This window comes from Homarus americanus, unplaced genomic scaffold (assembly GCF_018991925.1).
Source record: "Homarus americanus isolate GMGI-L3 unplaced genomic scaffold, GMGI_Hamer_2.0 scaffold24260, whole genome shotgun sequence".
NCBI classification, from domain to species: Eukaryota; Metazoa; Arthropoda; class Malacostraca; order Decapoda; family Nephropidae; genus Homarus; species Homarus americanus.
The window spans coordinates 8460835-8480892 of NW_024721079.1; the positions used below are offsets into that span (position 1 = coordinate 8460835).

The following is a 20058-nucleotide window of genomic DNA, read 5'->3' on the forward strand; positions in this document are numbered from 1 at the left end:
TATTTTTGCCAAGAAAAAGCATATTTCCTAAAGTCGGTAATTTACCGACAGTCGGAGCAGTGACGTCACGGCTTACTGACTACGTCATCAATTTACCGATTAACAGACGACGTACCGGATTTGAACCAATCAGCGTGTTCGATAAACAAGAGTCGGAAATTCCGACAGCCCTGCCTCCAGTTGCCAGCATTAATCACAACAATGGAGCTGCTCAGATAGAATTCTTTCTCCAGCTTGTGTTCAGTTAATCTTCTGTGCTTAGGACTTTATTCACCCTTATGGAATTTTGGTTAATTTATTAGGATTTTCAAAAGAAAATATCGTGGTACAGAGCAAAAAATTTCACCGAAATTATACTATTTATTTCGTGTGAATTCTGGTGGTAGCAACAAGATGGCTGCCGGGCAGCTCACCACACCAGTTGATAGCAGCCACAACAACAATGTCACTGCTCAGTTTGAAATCTTTCCCCAGTTTGTGCTCAGTTATGAGTCTGTGTTGTTGTGTAGCCTTATTCAAGATGAGTGTAAAGGGCCATCAAGTTCAAGAGAAAACAGTGGTGATAAAAGATTCCATAAGGGAATTACATTGAACATTAAACTTGATCCCACAACCTCACCTCACCACCTCCTGCAGTACTCAACATTGTTTCTGGTAAGTACAAATTCAAGTGTTTTGTTTATTTATTATCATGTTACATCATGATTGACTCACTGTATGTGGTTAAAACTGTCCAGGTTAATATATAGAAGTTGCTACCGCCTAGTACTTATATATTCAGTCTTATACAGTGGGGTATGCTATAACGAATCTAATTGGTTCTAGAACCTTGTTCGTTATAGCATTCGTTCGTTATAGGATTAATCCGTTCCAGGCCCCCAAATACAACCACTTAACACTGAAAAATATAGTATGAAATTGTAAAAATTGTAAAAAAGTGCATAAATATGCATCTAAACCCCTGAAATAAAGAATATCATTAATATTTGTAATAAAAAAACAATAAATTAGTAAAAAAAAAAAAAAAAATTTTTTTTTTAAATACTGTAATGTTTGTTGTAGGAGTTTCATTCGTTATAGCATTCTCAATTTTATAGGTAAAACCGTTCGTTATAGGAATATTCGTAGTAGGATCCGTTTGTTATAGCATACCCCACTGTATAAGGAGGAGAAAAAACTATAAACAATAACAAAATTTGTCAGAAATGTATATTTTTCTTTATTTTAACTGATAATATTGGTAAATTTGTATAAGCACACCCAACTCTGTTAGAAAGTAAAAAATATATTTTTCTAGTGTATTTGTGTGTGTTTATGACCGTTATTTTTTTCTATTTTTTTCGTGGGACATTTTCCGAAAAAAAATATTGGCTAAGCAAAGACAAAATACACAAAAAAGCACCTAACCTCTCTGACTCACCATATGATAGAATCGCTTATTTCTTACCTTATTGGCCTGGTTCTCGTTTGAGTTACCACAATGCCACATACCGTATGTTGGTCGTGACGATATTTACATTCTTTCTTGCATTTAGGACACTACTGAGGTCGAGAGAACACCGTGAGATCGAAAAAATGGTATAGAATCTTCGTTTTTCCCCAAAAACTCGCAATCAGCTCCACATAATTGAAGTGACACCCATCGCAGACTTCCATGGTCGGAAATGAATTTGAGTTTCGAAATATGAGACCCAAAATAAAAAAAGAATTTGATTGGGCAAAAAATAATGCAAATTAAACCACAAATAATTTTAATTGGTTGAAAAAAAAAAAGCTTTTGATTGGCCGCGTGACGTGTACGGGAACGCATGCGCGTGGTGATTTATGAAGGAGACACGCAGTGTGGGAGGTGAGATTAATGGAAGAAAATAGAGAAAATTTTGGATACGCAATCTCCGTTATTATACATTTGCGACGGTAATGTAATAGAAGAAACTTATCTTATAATTAGACGTTTTATTTGAATATGATAATAGATTAGGCGTAGGAATGTCGGGTGCGAAAATGCAATAATACCATAATATTACCCAAAATATTATAGTTGTTCAAAGCTTACTACAGTAGGCTCTCACCAATAACGACTTCCACAATTCGTTTTCGACAATAACGGTAAGTAACAATAGATACCCATTTTCGATAATAACGTCTGGATTCTCTTGAATAATGGAAATTTCGCGGGAAGCGTCCGAGCGCATCAATGATAGCGGTTGTTTGCCGCCATGTTGATGACGTAGTTGTCCGCTCCGCCTCACTCTCACACACGCTCAGTGGAATACAACGCTGCGCCCACGTGTGAGATTTTCGCCTCTATAACCAGTGGTTGTTAGGGTCGGTGATCAATAATGGCTTTCGCATTTTTGCCTGTGGGGGCTAGGGGAGGTGGTGGAGGGAGTGATTTGCCACCTGAATGACTGGGAACTTTTAAAGTGAGGAAATTGAACTGTCCTGAGTCTACAGTGCGAAATATTAAGAGGAACTTAGAGGAGACCAAGAAAAGTATTGCGCTGGCTAAAAATATTTCGGTAGTGATGGAAATGCGAGGCAAGCTATGAATGATAAAGGCAATAGAAACAGGTTGTTAGTGATAACAGCAAATTCTTGTGAAATGGTTAGCTTGTAGAATGAAAGACAGTGCAAGTGTTAGCGGCCCTCAGATACGGAACAACCATCACGCCAAGCACCTCAAAAACTCCCCCAAGCTAAGTGTTATGTTACTCAAACTCTTTATTTTGATGATTGAATAACAATTCTTTTTATTTCAGCAAACAAAATGTGTTAGGGGGGCTTCAAGGGGAAAAAATGGGTGAAATTCTTGTGGCGGCAGCACCAATAAACCCTTTTTACATGTATTTTAATGTCACACAAATAACGTTTTCGCTAATAACGGTGTTTTTCAGGCACCTATTAAACGTTATTGGTGAGAGCCTACTGCATCCACATAAAATCACAACTTTGAGAAAGGTGCTAACAATCTTTGGAAACTCATGTGTTGTATGGCTGAAATTTTGAATTTCGTGTATTTGAGTTTTTATGTTTACATATGCATTTTGGATTTTTGGACTAAAGATTATGTACTGTACTTTATTTCCTATGAATATTATGATCATTAAATTGAAACAACCAGACTGCGCTTCTTGGGTTTTGACTCTCACAATTCTAGATTCTTTTTTGATTAATTATCCACAGATATGAAAATTATCTCCATTCTTGTAAAGCAGACTTAGTCTTCTTTTAAATATTCATCTCAAAGTGATGATTAGGAGATGAAATAACTTAGTATGTGGTGATGGGTTGAGTCTGATTATACAGCACTGTAGTTATTTTCTTAGTTGTACTGTAGTTACTGAGTCGACAAAATACAGTACAGTACTGTTTATGTTTACAGTGGTTCCCAACCTTTTTTGGCTGCAACCCTAAGTTTCCCAACAATACAGTGTCGTGACCCTCAGACATATAATATATTATATAGCTTGAATGTTAAACAAAACTTTGTTTGACTATGATAAGTACTATATTTTTAAATTGTCTGAAGGCTCCTCACGACCCTACGGAGGACACCCCGTGACCCTGATTTGGGTCGCGACCTGAGGTTGGGAACCACTGGTCTATAACTTCCCAGCATTTGAGGGTCATTTTTCTTGTTCAGTACAGTTGTATTCTGATTCTTGCTCCCAAGATCTGCTTGGCTTTTATATATCATGAGTAATCAGCAAACTTCATTGCTATAGATGAAATTGAATCCTAAAATCCCATTATATGGTTAATAAGTGGGCAGTTGGCTTGGTATTTTTTCCATTCATCTCTTTATAGTATATTGATCATGAGATTTGGCACAATGGGGAAAGAATCACAGAAACCTCATTTTCTATGATGACTGGATCAAAGGAATAACTGTATTATTTAACACAGGCATGGTTGGCTTGGATTTTTGGCAGCATCCATTTAGTTAGGAGAACCATTTCTTCTAGATTTTATATATCTGTACAGTACTGTATTCAGATATTGTCGAAAAGGCTACTTTAATAGCACCTGCCACTTTAAATTATGAGCCAGCTGCTTACCTCTTGATCTTAAATTGAAATTAAGGATTCAATCCTCCATTTTTTTTCAATCTACCACTTAAAGAAATGGGAGGTGGTATTAATTAGGCAGATGAAACTTGAAGGTATATTAGAGTTCATGTCAATAATTTCATGCTTTTTATATTGATTGTACTAATGGAAGTGAAGCTTCCTTTTTGTACCTTCTCAATCTTGTTACATTTTGTAAAATTTTATAAAAATAATTTATTTAAATTGTTTTTTTATTTCCTTTTATGACTGGATGCCCCTCATAAGTGACTTGCATATTATAGCACTAAATCCATGAGTTGTAGGACAAAGTAAACCCTTAGTGGTAAGTGACTGGATGTATTAGTTTTACTTCCCATCACAGTCAAGTTCCTAACAGAACTATTAAAGAGTCACCAGTTATTCTTTAAGTTAGGAAGCAACATATCAGCTTGTTACATGAGCACACTGCCTGTAAACTAGGTCAGCTATTTGTATTTTGTATTTCCTGCCACAACTCCAAGCTTTTTGTGTCACCAGCAGCAACATCTTCTAGAGCCTTGGTGGGAGATGGAGCTACTGTATGTGCATTAGCCTGTGTAGTTGGAGAGTTCTAAGACAAAACCTAAGTAGTAGCTTTTATTATTATTAAAAGGTTTGATTTTTATTTACGTATACTGTACTGTAAATTGGATAATTTGCTGTATAAAATGCTAATGACTGATTTTGAGTTTAAACTAGCATAATATTATTAGTACAGTACAGTACAGTACATGGGGCTGACCCAACCAAGGCTATGGTCCCAAAACAGTACAGTATAGTATTACCTTACATTATACTTTATTTTAGTAGGGGTTGGGGGCAACTTGGCCTCCCATAAAACTTGAGCTATGATCTCCACTGTGTGCGTGTGTACCCAGCCATCAGGACACTACGTACATGAATTGGTATCTTAGGTTAACACTCTTGGGGTTTTCATAAGCAAAATTGTGCATGATCTAAATTATCACTTCAGGATATTTCATATGCAGATTTGCATATGAAATAAGAAATTAAAATAAAAAATTTATGTTTGCGTATGAATGCTAGTATTGTACAGTATAAGGATGGGGGCGGCTTTACTTTTTTCTTTCTTGTTCTCCATTAGTTCTGTCTAATTATTTCATTTCCTATAGTTACTCCATAACCTCTGACCTTTAGTAGCATGGTGAGGGTTTGGGCACATGGGTTCTGTAATTCTAGTATCAAGCTATTGGACAAGAATAAAGGTAGATACTGAGGGAAAATGATACCCCTAACATACTCTAAAAATGGTTTATTAATATGAAATTAAATTTGGTTCAAGATGTCATTAACATACAACTACAAGGATCAACTCCTTGGCTTTACTCATCTGAAATTCCAATTACATACTCTTGCTTCTTACATAATTACTGGTTGTACATTTAAAAGAACACACACATGACAAGCTTACATATGGTACCTCAGTTGGTAGTACATATGAAATGTACTCACAACCCATAACAAACTTTATTACAGGTTGACAACCCCTTATCCGAAATTCTGAAACCGAAAACCTCTGAAAACCGAAAGTTTTTTTTTTAAATCCGAAAAATTCCGAAATCTGAAATGCATCTGGCCCCAAGGATTTCAGATTAGGGACTGTCAACCTGGTAACCTCCATAATCATGGGTTCAATACTCAACATGGGATAACTATATTTCTGCTAGTTATCCCCCAATCAGGTACAACAATAATACTTTGGCCCCTATATTGTAACTGTGAGGAATACACCAGGGTGTCACACTGGTGTCACACCAACTAATGAAGAGTGTTGTTAGGTCGGTTGCAGTACGACACACTGAGAGGGAGCTCATCCCGCAGGCTTAGTTCCCAGGGTGCGAGACTCTCTCAATTCAATCGTTATCCTACAAGACAGCGAGCTGGTATACTGCTGGGTATTCAGCTAACACCCACCCTGTGCCTGAGATATGATGCTCAGTGTCAGAGATGTGAAAAATAACTCGATCACAAACAATCTTTCGTCTAGCAACGACAGACGATATTTACATTACATCAATTCTTTCACTGGGTAAATGACAATTTCACTGTTACAACATGAACACTGATATTCACAAAATTCACTAAGTTAAACTGACTTAATGTGGCGGGAGTGAGAACGTACACATACCTGAGATAATGATGGAGCAGCGTCAGAGATGTGACACTGCCCCTCGTGCACAAGTTTATATACGGCCAACTGGCAACTCAGGCCTGTGCGCTGCACATGCCAGAAAGGCAAATCACGCAATGACAGAAATTACATTCAACTCAGTTGCTGTACATTTAACTATGAAAATCAATGCCATGGGTCAGGTGAATTTCTTACTTCTATTTTTATCAACTAATCAGCGATTGAGCTTGCCAGGAAAAAGTGAAATAGGCATCAAATACACACACTGTTAACGTCATTCTCACAACATCAGCGGGATTTCTAGACAAGGAGCCTCTTTGGGTATACGTTGAGATGTTAGAGATAAGGATGTGACATATTCTTTTCAGGAGATTAATGACTTTCTTAAATAGACAACTGACAATAATCAAACTGCAAATATTGTTTCTCTGAGGTTTGGGAATCAAAATAATCTAACTTCAGTAGCAATTGGGAACTCATGGCTATCCCCAAGGACGACATCATGAGATGCCATTCATACTGGCAGACTCGACACTCTCTTACTTGACAAGTGTTACTAACAATAAGACAGTTGAAGCTTTCAACATCACTCACAAAGGATCTTGAATGCTTTAACTGTAATTAGACATATCTAAGTTGACTCAAAACAATGGTATTCTCTCTCACATTCAAATTTACTTTACAGAGAGGTTGGTTTCAGGAAGTCAGAGAAAATGGACGACACCTAAGCCAGGGAAAACGCGTTTCTTCCAAGTGATAACTCACCAGTTATCCACATGTTTTGCATGCGTGGAGCATAATATGAATCATCAGGTTTCATACAGACCAGCAGTGCCATTGTGACCATGACACTAGTCACTCAAGACATACATTTGGCAATGTCAGTGCAATCTGGCAACTATGTAGACTGCACTCCAAGGTCACTACACCAGTTTCCCTTTTGTGTTTAAAGGACCCAGGATATAATGTTGATCTACATTCCCCACACATTTTCATGCAGCTGTGTTAATTTCTCATGAATCACAGTTATTAAATTTATTCATGACAGTGATATGAGAGTTTTGAACCATGCCTTGTGTTGCGGGTAAGGGTAGAAGGGTGGGAAAACGTAGAAAACAAAACATCCTCTCTCTGTACCCTCGCCTGGCTGGCTCTAAGGTCTTGCCTAGCATAGATAACCACATACCAGGTATGTCAGCATAAATTAAGTCAAACTTAACATTTTGTATAATTTTATTATTATAGTTACAGTATTCAAGATTTTACATACAGTATTTATTAATATTGAATGCCAATTCTGTACAGTATTTGAAAAGTCGAAAATAATCAGAACCTGTAATATAAAAATATACTATACTGTACAGGGGCTCCTCTACTAAAGAACGTTCAACTTGCAAACTTTCAGAGACACAAACATCATCACTGAGGGGGGTTACCTGCCAGAACAGGTGTTTAATGTGGATGAGACTGGATTATTTTGAAGAAAATTCCAGATAGAACAAACATTACCTAAGAGGAGAAGAGCGAGCCATGTTTTAAGGCTGTCTCACATTCGCGGGGTTCACATTTGTGGGTGAGTACCTAAGGCGTAAATGTCCGGGACTGCACTTGTATTGTATTTTATTGTAGTGCAGGATTTCACTGTGCTATTCTTATGTTAGGTTGGGGTAAGCTATTTTGTAATGAATTTTCCAATCATAAATCATTATACTGTATAACATTAATGAATTTAATTATCATAAATCTTTAAATATTTATACGTATTGGTAAATAAGGTGCAATATTTACATTGTCATTTTTTTTACTTATTTCACACATGGAAGTCAAGAAATGTGACAAAAAATTATTTTACACACATACTTGCAGCTAGATCAATCAATGATTCATGTTACATAAAAAGCATCAGGTCATCGTCATTGGTTGTGTTTTGTTGATGCTGCGGTGAGTCCAGGGGCTGCAGCGTTATCGCTGCTTCCTCGTAACTGGGTAGCCTATCCACTGAGAGCTGCAGCTCATTGGCTGTGGTGTATGAGTACCTTGTTTCTGTGATGAATGGAGAATACCGCCTGGGAAGAGAAATATGCTGGTTTGATGTGGCTGACTCAGGTGAGTCTGGCATGTCAAGTATGGATGTGTGAAGGTGGTAGAGGGTGACGTTGTCACACTTCGTGGATGCCAGGTCATCACTGGCGTTACCAGAGGGTGGCTCCAACTGTTCCTGGGCAAGTATTTCCTCATACGATGGTGGAGCCTCAGTGTATACCAGAGGGTCTCTTGGGGTGGTAGATGAACCTGTAGTGCCTCCATTGATGTCCACAGATTCCCTGTGCTCAGGGTCATTACTGAATGGCTTCCAGCATGTCTCCACTAGTAAGCACACCAACATCACTGTTAGCACCATTATCACTGTCTCTGTAACACAGTTAATTTCGACAAAATTCTTTATCTTCTAGTATGAACCATATAATAAATGCATGTTCTAGATACTGTTTAGCCAATACATAATGAAATTACTTTGCTGGAATTTATTTACCCAGGATCAATGGAAATAAGAAACGGTGGATTCAGAAGATGAAGAATCCTGGTATGCAAGACTCGTCAGAGTAACAATTGGAAAAATTTATACAGTATATTGTGCTGTACTCTCATTGTTTGACCTAAGGTCATGTTTATAGCCCCTACCCCCACCACCCGTTACCAAAAGAAAATTAGTATTGTTACGGTCACAGTTGTACCAATATTATATTTATACCTATGGATTTATATTACACTCCACCGTCCACAAAACTGTGTGGAACTAATGAGTTACCCCTAGAGAGAGACTTGTTTTTTCTAGCGAGAGGTACCATTCATTTTCTCTCTCTGCCTGAAGTGTCCTCCTGTAATGTAAATTTTAAGTTATGCTATAACCTGTATTAGTAGCCATAGTCAGATATACCTACCGTCAGCTGAAGCATTCAAGATATATTGAGTATATGTTGAAAGCTTCATCTATCTTTACCTGTAGTGTAAATTGTGTTAGGAAAGAAAGGAGAAAAGTAAATAAATTGAATACAAAATAATATAAATTCAGCCTATATAAAATTGTAAGAGAGCAGTAATCTTCAAAACCCACACCTTATAAAATGGTGACAGCAGTGTAAATAATAACATCCCCATCCCTACAGTATAGGCTCTGGGGTGTAATTTGTGTACATGACTATTTTAAAGCAGAGGTTTAAATTTTCTTGTTCTATATGGTGAGACCTTCAGAAAATGTTTGGGTTGTAGTGAATACTCTCCCCTACAACTGCTGACTGATCACCCACCGTTCGCTTACCAGCCAATCAGCTTACTGCCAGCGACGTCGACAGACTAAGTTTCAGGTATGGGCACGTAGGGGTACAATCGCTGACCTAGTTTGGACCTTCACCTTCCGCCCAGGATCAGAGCGCCATCCGCCTCGCGCGTACTGCACGGTGATTGGCCCAGCACAATTCACACCTCGCGTCTCTGATCCTGAGCAGCCGTATAAATATGCGTAGGCCTGGCTACGGAATTCATTCTACTCTACTCTCCTGAACCAGCAAGACCTCTCAACAGTGCCTCACCAACCAGCTCCCTCAGAAAGCTCCTCACCACACAGCAACTCCTCAGCACTGCACTGTACATACAATATATATACAGTGAGTCAATTCTACCTCCATCCTGAGTGTGAGATATCTTACATGTACAGTCGGAAACCATAATCTCTAGCCCACCTGGGTCGGTGCTGGAGGTTAGTACAACGTCCTTTCTGAATGGGGGCCCGCTCTAACTATCACGAGGACTGTGTGTTCGTGGTTGTGTTGCCTCGTGATAGTTAGAGTGGGCCCCCGTCCAGAAAGGACACTGTACTAACCTCCAGCACCGACCCAGATGGGCTAGAGATTATAGTTTCCGACTGTACGTACGTATGTGAGCCCATACAAAGAGATAATAGACAAGCAAAGAGAATTTGACAACTGGCCCCATACAGTACACTACAATTGGTGACCCCTGGAGCTGTGAACACCACACTCCCTCTGCTGCCTTACTCCTGGAGCTGGGAGGACCGCCCTGTCTGCTGCCATTGTGGGCCAACTGCCCTGCCTGGACCCCCTGCCACTCCACCACTACAGCGCTGACACCATCTCACGACCGTTAGGTTTATAACTCATTAGTTTGTTCTCCCCATTGGTGGTGTGAGTGACCCACATCACAGCTAGAGAGCAACTATTGTGCGATATACCAGATGTGGTTTGAGCTCTTTTGCCTACTCCTCCTATTTTTCTTATGTTTTTTTTCGCTCTGGCCCAGGGACCTGCACCCTCAAAAAGTGTATTCGTCCTGAAGTCCCCTCTGTAACTGTTCACCTCCCTTCCAGGAGATTGTGAACACGGAAGGTGGTCGGAGCAAGCACCCATCCCTCAACCTTACCTAACAGGTGTGATGCACTCTCGCAAGGATGGACGGCAAACGAATCTCTCTACCAACCTTCAACCACAACATCGAGGACTGATTAATTCATGTGGAGGCAGCCCCCAGCGGCTCAGAGGCTAATGACGAGCAAAAGTACGTCGCCCTGCTCTGTACCTTGCCCACGGAAGTCGCCACGCAAATCTCAGAGACCATTACCAACCCTCCAGCTGATAACAAATTCGCTGCCCTGCGGGATGCTCTAAAGATGCGTTACCAGTGGCCCCACACCAGTCTCCTGCAAAACCTTTACCAGTGGTCCCACACCAGTCTCCTGCAAAACCTATCCTCTGTCTCCCTCGGCAACTCAACGCCTGCACGTCTCTGGGACGAGATGTGTAGACTGAACTCCCGGCACACGAACAGGCTTCCCGACACTGTCCTGCGCCAGCTTCACGCACAGAAGCTCCCCACACAAGTTCGCATCACTCTGTCCGCAGTAGATTACTCTACGACACCGGATATATACGCAACCTCGGCAGACAGAATATTCAATGACTGCGCTGCTGCGCGCGTCGCCGCCGCGGACAACCCAACGGCCACACCATTACTTACCTCCGATCTTGTAAACCGGATCAACACTCCTCAGTCGAGCAACACCTCACAAGACACCAGGAATCTGCTGCAGTCTCTACACCGCAGGATGGACACCATTGAGCAGCTCTGCTCCTCCACGCCTGCTGCTGGGCCTGTTCCTGCCCCACACATCGCGTCCTACAAACCCCGTCGTCTTCTTCCTGCCCCGGAAACCGCCGCCAGCTCCCAGCACAGCGGACCTACCCTCTGCTGGTACCACAGATGTTTCGGTGCCGATGCTAGACAGTGTGAGTCCCCCTGCAACTACTCGGGAAATGGCATCAACGGGGATTGGTAGACGCCACAGCCCCCATCACTTCAGGCATCTTACTACTGCACATCACCAACTGCACCTCTGGCAGAAAATTCCTCGTCGACACAGGTTCATCGGTCAGCATCATCTCTCCCTCACTGCAAGACATATAAAAGCAACCCTCTTACGACTTGTTTGCTGCCAACGGTATCCCCATCGCCTCCTACGGCGCACACATCCTTGCCTTAGACCTCGGTCTTCCCAAGACTCTGCGCTGGTCATTCGTGGTCGCAGACGTCTCTCAACCCATCCTTGGCTTCGACTTCCTCACCTTCCATAAGCTCGGCGTCAACCCAAGCAACCTCTGCCTCATCCATGAGCCTACAGCACACAAGATCCGGGGTACATATGCCGCAGACACCGACACTCACCTGCCTCTCGCCGTCCAACGAGTTCAAGGAACTTTTCTCACCCTGAGTCTCTCCACCACCACCACCTACGTCGGGAATTTTCCACCACATCGAAAGTAATGGATCTCCAGTCTTCTCATGCCCTCGCCACCTTCGCCCTGAGCTCCTGAACACAGCCAAGTCGGAATTCAACAGACTCCTGCAAGACGGCATCATTCGACCCTCAAAGAGTCCCTGGGCATCGCCCCTTCACATGGTTCCAAAGCCATTATCCAACGACTGGAGGGTATGTGGTGACTTCAGAGCTCTGAACCTCGTCACCAAACCTGACAGGTACCCTATCCCGCATGTCCAGGACTTCCACAACAAACTCCATGGCAAGACCATCTTCTCGAAGATCGACTTGCAGCATGCCTTCCACCAGATCCCTGTAGCACCTGTAGATACCCAGAAGACAGCCCTCACCACTCCGTTCGGTCTCTTCGAGTATGCCTTCATGAGTTTTGGTCTACGCAATGCAGCCCAGACCTTCCAGAGGTACATGGACCACTTGCTTCGCGACCTCGATTTTGTCACTGTCTACATACTAGACGACATTCTCGTCGCATCTCCGTCGCCTGCCAAGCATCATCACCACCTACAGCTCCTTCTCCAACGCCTGCAGAACAACATGAAAGTTCACCCTGCCAAGTGCGTCTTCGGAGCCTCCTCCATCGACTTGCACAGATTCTCGCCGAGTGGCATCCAACCCCTACCACAGAAGGTAACTGCCATTAGGGAGTTCCCCAAACCTGAAACGGCGGAGAAACTCCGAGAATTCCTGGGTTTAATCAATTACTACCACCGCTTCATGGCCCGCGCTGCTACTGTCCTCATCCCCCTCTATGATCTTCTCAAGGGACTCCCCAAGACGTCTCACAAGCCTCTCATTTGGACTCAAGAGGCTGTTACGGCATTCAACACTATCAAGCAGCACATCACACGCCTTACCCTCCTGGTTCACCCTGCACCCAACGCCCGGACCACTCTCACAACAGATGCTTCTTCTACTGCCGTGGGCGCCGTCTTACAACAGGAGATCAACGGAATTCTCATGCCCATTGCCTTCTTCTCACAGCTGCTTCTACCACCCCACCTCAAGTACAGCGCCTTCAATCGAGAACTCCTGGCCGTATGCCTTGCTGTTAAGCATTTCCAGCACTTCCTCGAGGCCCGTCAGTTCTCCATCTTCACCGATCACAAGCCCCTCTTCCACACCTTCACTTCAGCCTCCCAGTCACATATACATCGTGTTCTTCGCCACTTGGCTTACATCTCGGAGTTCACCAGCGACATCCAACACATAGAAGGCAGCCACAATGAGATCGCTGACACCCACTCTCGTTGTATATCCAGCATTCTTCCCTTTTCTCCACCCATGGATTACGGACAGCTCGCCATGGCTCAAGAGAACGACGAAGACCTTGCAGCATACAAGACATCTCCCTCAGGTCTCGCCCTTCAAGAACTCCCTGTTCCCGGCACGAATATCAAGTTGTGGTGTAATATGTCCTGTGGGCAGCCTAGACCGTTCGTGCCTCACGTTCACCGCCGCGCTGTCTTCGACCGCATCCATGGTCTCAGCCACCCAGGTGTGCGGGCCTCCCAGCACCTCCTCACGCAACGTGTCATCTGGCCCGGCATCAAGGCCGATACTAGGAAATGGGCTGTCCAGTACCTGGCCTGCCAGTCCTCTAAAATACATTGATACACACAGGCCCCCTTAGAAACCTTTCCTATACCCAAAGGACGCTTGTAGGTAGTGCACCTCGACATCGTGGGACCTCTTCCATCATCCTGCGGCAACACCTACATCTTCACCTGCATTGACCGTTTCACCATGTGGACAGAAGCCATTCCCATGCCCAATGCTACAGCAGAGTCTGCCGTCCACGACTTCCTGTCCGGTTGGGTGTCCCATTTCGGTCCCCCCACGACTGTCATCACTGACCGAGGAGCCAAGTTTGAGTCACAACTCTGGCACAGCCTCCTACAGTTCCTCGGCACTTCTAGGCACCGCAATACCGCTTACCACCCTCAATCCAACGGCATGGTAGAGCGGTTTCACTGGCAGCTGAAGGACGCAATCAAGGCACAGCACGACCCTTACAACTGGACGGATGCTCTACCCTTAGTGCTCCTCGGCATCCGTGCATCACACAAGTAGGACATGGACTGCAGCCCAGCAGATCTCACCCTAGGCGAGCCCCTTCGCCTACCTGGAGACTTCTCACTCCCTCCTGACCTCGACCACTCCACTCCTGCCGTCCGTCACGACCTACTCCAAAAACTACGACATGCAGTTTCTGCATTCAGAGCTACTGCCCTACGCCAGCCTTCTCGGCGCCCTGAACACATCCCTCCTGCACTACTCAATGTCGAGTATGTCTTCGTCAGGCGCGATGCTCACCGCAACCCACTCCAACGCCCCAACGATGGACCCTTCCAGGTTGTTACACGTTCAGCGAAGTTCCTGACGATCATCCGCAATGGCAGACACGACAGCATCAGCATGGACCGAGTGAAGCCGGCCACCTTACCCGTTGGGTCCCCAGCCCAGCATTACCCCCAACAAACTACGCCTGCACCAATCTGCCCGCAGTTACCACTTGCAGCCACACCCCGTCCACGACATTTCTGGGCACCCTCTTTTCATCCTCAGGTACCTTACCTCCTGACATGGACCCTGCTGCTGTCATGGACCCTGCTGCTGTCTTGGACCCTGCTGCTATCGTGGACCCTGCTGCTGTCGTGGACCCTGCTGCTGTCGTGGCCCTGCTGCTGTCTGGACTCTGACCCTGCTGCTCGTGGACCCTGCTGCTGTGTGGACCCTGCTGCTGTCTGGGCCCTGCTGTGCTGTGCTGCTCGTGCCCTGCTGCTGACCCTGCTGCTGTTGTGGGCCCTGCTGCTGTCATGGACCCTGCTGCTGTCGTGGACCCTGCTGCTGTCTGTGTGGCCCTGCTGTCGTGGGCCCTGCTGCTGTCGTGGACCCTGCTGCTGTCGTGGACTGTCAGGGCTGCTGCTATCGTGGACCCTGCTGTCCCTGCTGCTGTCATGGGCCCTGCTGCTGTGTGGCCCTGCTGCTGTTGTGGACCTTGCTGCTGTCGTGGACCCTGCTGCTGTCGTGGACCCTGCTGCTGTCGTGGACCCTGCTGCTGTCATGGACCCTGCTGCTGTCGTGGACCCTGCTGCTGTCATGGACCCTCATCCTGTTGTGGTCCCTGCTGCTGTCATGGACCCTACTCCTGTCGTAGACCCTGCTCCTGACGTGGACCCAGACTCCCCAACCAGTGACCCTGAGGACTTTGCCCTTGCCGCGACAGAAGCACCACATTCCTCGTCTGTTCAACGTTCTCTAATCCACAACCCTCCTTCTCCCTCTGTTTCTCCCACAGGTTTTGTGTCACTAGACGGAGTCGTCACCCGTAGCGACTGAGTCGTACATACACCTACCCGGTATGTATCACATGTGGGACGCAACCCTGCCGACAACTAGTCTCCTACTGCGCCCGGAGGGGAGGGGGAATATTGTAGTGGACACACTCCCCTACAACTGCCGACTGATCACCCTCCGTTCGCTTACCAGCCAATCAGCTTACAGCCAGCTACGTCGACAGACTAAGTTTCAGGTACGGACACGTAGGGGTACAATCGCCGACCTAGTTTGGACCTTCACCTTCCGCCCAGGATCAGCGCGCCATCCTCCTCGCGCGTACTGCACAGTGATTGGCTCCGCACAATTCACTCCTCGTGTCTCTGTTCTTGAGTAATCATATAAATACGCGTAGGCCTGGCTACGGAATTCATTCTACTCTAGTCTCCTGAACCAGCAAGACCTCTCAACAGCGCCTCACCAACCAGCTCCCTCAGAAAGCTCCTCACCCAACAGGATCTCTGAGCAAGCTTCTCACCACACAGCAACTCCTTAGCACTGCACAGTACATACAATATATATACAGAAAACGCATTGTGAGTTTCTATTCTACTTGAGTGTGAGATATCTTACATATACGTACGTATGTGAGCCCATACAAAGAGATAATAGACAAGCAAAGAGAATTTGACAACTGGCCACATACAGTACGCTACAAGGTAACACCTCCATGTCTAGTATATTTTCTCTGCAGAGCCTATGTGGGATTTTTGGTTTGGCTGGTGGAGAAGCCATCAAACTTAGAACTGCTCTCAAGGTGAAAGCAATTTTTGGCTAAAAGTTTTGTAAGTAAAATGTGGCCATTTTGTGCTGCAAACCAAGGGATAGGGCAATGAATCATGCTAAAAAGTTGTTAGTACTGCCCAAACAATCGAGATAAATGAAAATGAAAAATTTATGGGTACCTATTAAATATTTGGTCGAACTTCTTAGTCAGTTTTGGGCTGCACACCTGAAACTGATCCCAAAGAAATACTACTTGTTCCAGAAGGAAGTTTAATATCTGGGACACATAGTAAGTGAAGACGAGTATGCACAAAACCAGAGAAGGCGGCTGTGGTGAGAAACTGGCCAGTGCCAACTGTATAAGGGAGCTGCATAATTTCCTTGACCTTTGTACCTACTACCGCAATTTGAGAAGAACTTCGCCATGGTCGCAGCACCGTTGCACAAGCTGACTAAGAAGCGACTGAGAGTCGAGGCTTCTTTGACAAATCAAAGGATGCCTTGGCCAGCTCCCCAGTGCTCCCGTATCCGGATCCAACTCAACCATTCATCTTAGACTGTAATGCTAGTGATGATGGCATCGGTGGAGTACTGTCACAGAAGAAAGACGACTTCGAGTACATAGTGGCATACTACAGCAAGAAGTTATGCCCTCCAGAAATAAATTATTGTGTGGCCAGGAAGGAACTCTTGACTGTGATAAAGAGTTCAGACTTTTTCCATCCCTACCTGTATGGATTTAGCTTCACCACCCGAGGTGGCTTAAGACCCTGAAGAATCCAGAAAGACTACTGGTACAGTGGATTATGAAGCTGGATCAGCATAATTATATCATCCATTATAGGCCTGGGCCGGTACATGGGAATGTTGATAGTCTGAGCCGACGGCCATGTGATTATGATTGCCAGCAGTGTTGCAGGAGAGAGGCGCCAAAGAAGTGTAGTCTCACTACACTGGAGGAGGATCCAACCATTGCTGGGGAAGGACTTGATAAGTTGCAGCTGGAAGACCAAGACCTGCAACCAATGGTTCAGTGGATGGTCGAGTGGATGAACCAGATCTCAGTGCGGCCAGCATGGGAGACGATCTCTGGAGCAAATCCTACTACTAAACACTACTGGATTCGGTGGGATGCTTTTCGGCTGAAGGATGGTCTGCGACAGCGCCAGTGGGTGACTACAGATGGCCTCAACAGGTACTGGCAGACAGTACCTCCCCGGAAGATGAGATCAGATTTCCTGAGAGAGATGCACAACAATCCAGGTAGTGGACATCTGGGAGTGAAGAAGACCCTGAGTTGCTTGCGGCAAAGGTTTTATTGGGTTGGCATGCATAAGGATGTGAAAGAATGGTGCCGTTCATGTGATGTCTGCTGCGCCAAGAAGGGACCAAGGATGCGCATGCATACCCTGTACCTACTGCAGTTGTACAATGCAGGCGCACCAATGGAGAGGGTAGCAGTGGATATTGCGGGACCTCTGCCACTCACTGCTGATGGGAACAGGTACAGTCCCCTTCACTAGTGCATTTACAGGGGCTCGTCAGGTTTTGTGCAGTGTGGCAGCCCTGTGTTTGTTTACATTCGACAGAAGGAAACTAGCATTTGTAATCAGTCGATGGAATCAACTTAAAACAATATTAAAACAAATACCTCAATGATAATGTGTGGAATGTTAATATGACGAGCCCCTGTAAACACACTTGTGAAAGGACTGTACATCTGTGTGGCCATGGATTACTTCACTAAATGGCCAGAAGCATATGCCATCCCAAATCAGGAAGCCATGACTGCTGGCAGGGTACTAGTTGACCAGTTCTTCTGTCGGTTTGGCATGCCCCAGTAGCCCCACGAGTTGCACTCAGACCAGGGCAAAAACTTTGAGGCATCTATGTTCAGCGAGTGCTGTAAACTGTTAGGCATAAGGAAGACTAGGACCACTCCACTTGACCACAGTCAGATGGAATGGTGGAAAAGTTTAATTGGACCTTGGGACAAGAACTGGCCAAGTACTGTGTTGAGGGACAGACAGAATGGGACCAGAAGCTGCCTGCTCTGTTGTTGACATATCGGTCGGCTGCCTACAAGTCAACTGGATACACATCGGCACGAACAGCGGATGCCAGTGGACCTGCTGACAGGAAGACCGCCTGATGAAGAACTTCCTGACGAAACCGCCAATTACGTCAAAGGCTGGCGGAGGTCCACCATCAAGTTCGAAGAGCTCTGGAGTTCTCGGGTGAAGTGATGAAGCGCAACCATGATGTCAAGGACGGTGTTAAGGTCTGATTGTATAACCCTCTGTGGAAGAAGGGTCAGTCACCTAACTTGCAGAGTCCACAGGAAGGACCATACAGTACACAAGTGAAACACCTTTCAGATGTAGTCTACATCAATCATCTGTGGCAGTATCATGGGCCAGGGCAATATACCTGGGAAGTTTCTGAGGAACAGTCACCTACCAGCGACGAGAACCAGACCAGAGATCCTGGAAGAACTCAAGGCCATACCGATCCGGGGAACCCGACCAAAGTGGGCTGCCTAGGGGGGTCAGTCGTTCATATCTGCTCAGAGTGTGAAGTACAAGCCTAGTAGTGACACCTGAAGATAATTGTTGAGCAAGTATTGTGGAATTGTTGTGAGCAAAATGAAGAGAAAAAAGACTCGAGGAATTTTACACTGGCAGTGTGCTGGCTGTATGTATATATTCTAAATGTGAAGCCCAGTTGTGAAGACGGACCCTGTGAACAGTGTTGTGAAGAATTACTGTTTTTTAAAGAAGACTACAGTGCACAAGTGTGTTTCTGTGACCTGGTGGAAATCTTCCTGCCTGTTGTTTGTCTGTACACTGATACGGATCATCGGGAAATTACTGGAGACTGGCGGGACAGCTATTGGTATTTCGATGACACTTGTGATACATTTACTGTTTCTCTATATACGACCTGGCCACTGGTAACCAACAGTGGAAGCTGGGTAAGCGGCAGAAAGGAGGGTCGTAACAATATTCCCCAAAGAATATGTTTGCTATTTTGGTACCAAATATTTAGTATATTTGCCAGAGAGCATTGTGGCGATGCTGAATGTAAGCATATTCAAGACTAAGTACAGATACATCCTGGAACCAGTACATGCCCAGTCCTTGCTAACAGTGTACTGTATCCATACTCATACAATGTCTCACTTTAAAAAGATGGTTTTCCGGCATCTTCGTGGTGTAGATTAATATCACCTTTTCCTTTTCTATTTTTAATTTCTTGTTATTCTTTTTTTTTTGACCCCCAGGCCCCGATGTGGTTCGTTGACCTGTGCCCGGGTGGGCCAATTCCGGTAAAAAAAAAATGTGGTTAACAAGCCAATCAGTGGTGAAAAGGATAAAGTAAAGTATTACGTGTACAGTATAGTATAATCTAAATTTTACACAGGACCTACACAAAAAATTTTCTTAAACATCTTAAATAATGACATTCCTTTTCTGTTTTACCAACTGGACAGTCATTTTAACAAATGTGAAGTACTGTACAGGGGGCATTGTGAGTGTGGTGAGTATAGTAGAGAGGCATGGTGGGTGTGGTGAGTATGGTAGAGAGGCATGGTGGGTATGGCAGAGAAGCATGGTGGGTGTGGTGAGTATGGTAGAGAGGCATGATGGGTGTGGTGAGTATGGTAGAGAGGCATGGTGGGTATGGCAGAGAAGCATGGTGGGTGTGGTGAGTATGGTAGAGAGGCATGATGGGTGTGGTGAGTATGGTAGAGGCATTGTGGGTGTGGTGAGTATGGTAGATAAGCATGGTGGGTGTGGTGAGTATGGTAAAGAGGCATGGTGGGTGTGGTGAGTATGGTAGAGAAGCATGGTGGGTGTGGTGAGTATGGTAGAGGCATTTTGGGTGTAGTGAATATGGTA

The 20058-nt window shown here is 44.7% G+C and overlaps 1 protein-coding gene across 3 annotated transcripts in view; it reads right to left on the bottom strand.

Moving 5' to 3' along the window:
• The window catches only part of LOC121861532, a 40148-nt gene that overhangs the window by 11724 nt on the left and 8366 nt on the right, over positions 1-20058 (bottom strand). For 2 of the 3 annotated variants that reach the window (XM_042359368.1, XM_042359367.1), the window contains exon 3: positions 7020-8655. The exons of the other annotated variant lie outside the window; for it this stretch is intronic. In XM_042359368.1, the coding sequence (XP_042215302.1) occupies positions 8132-8655 (524 nt within the window). In that variant the 3' untranslated portion in view covers positions 7020-8131. Of the gene's footprint in view, positions 1-7019; positions 8656-20058 lie in introns of those variants that run through there. 3 annotated transcript variants of the gene reach the window in all.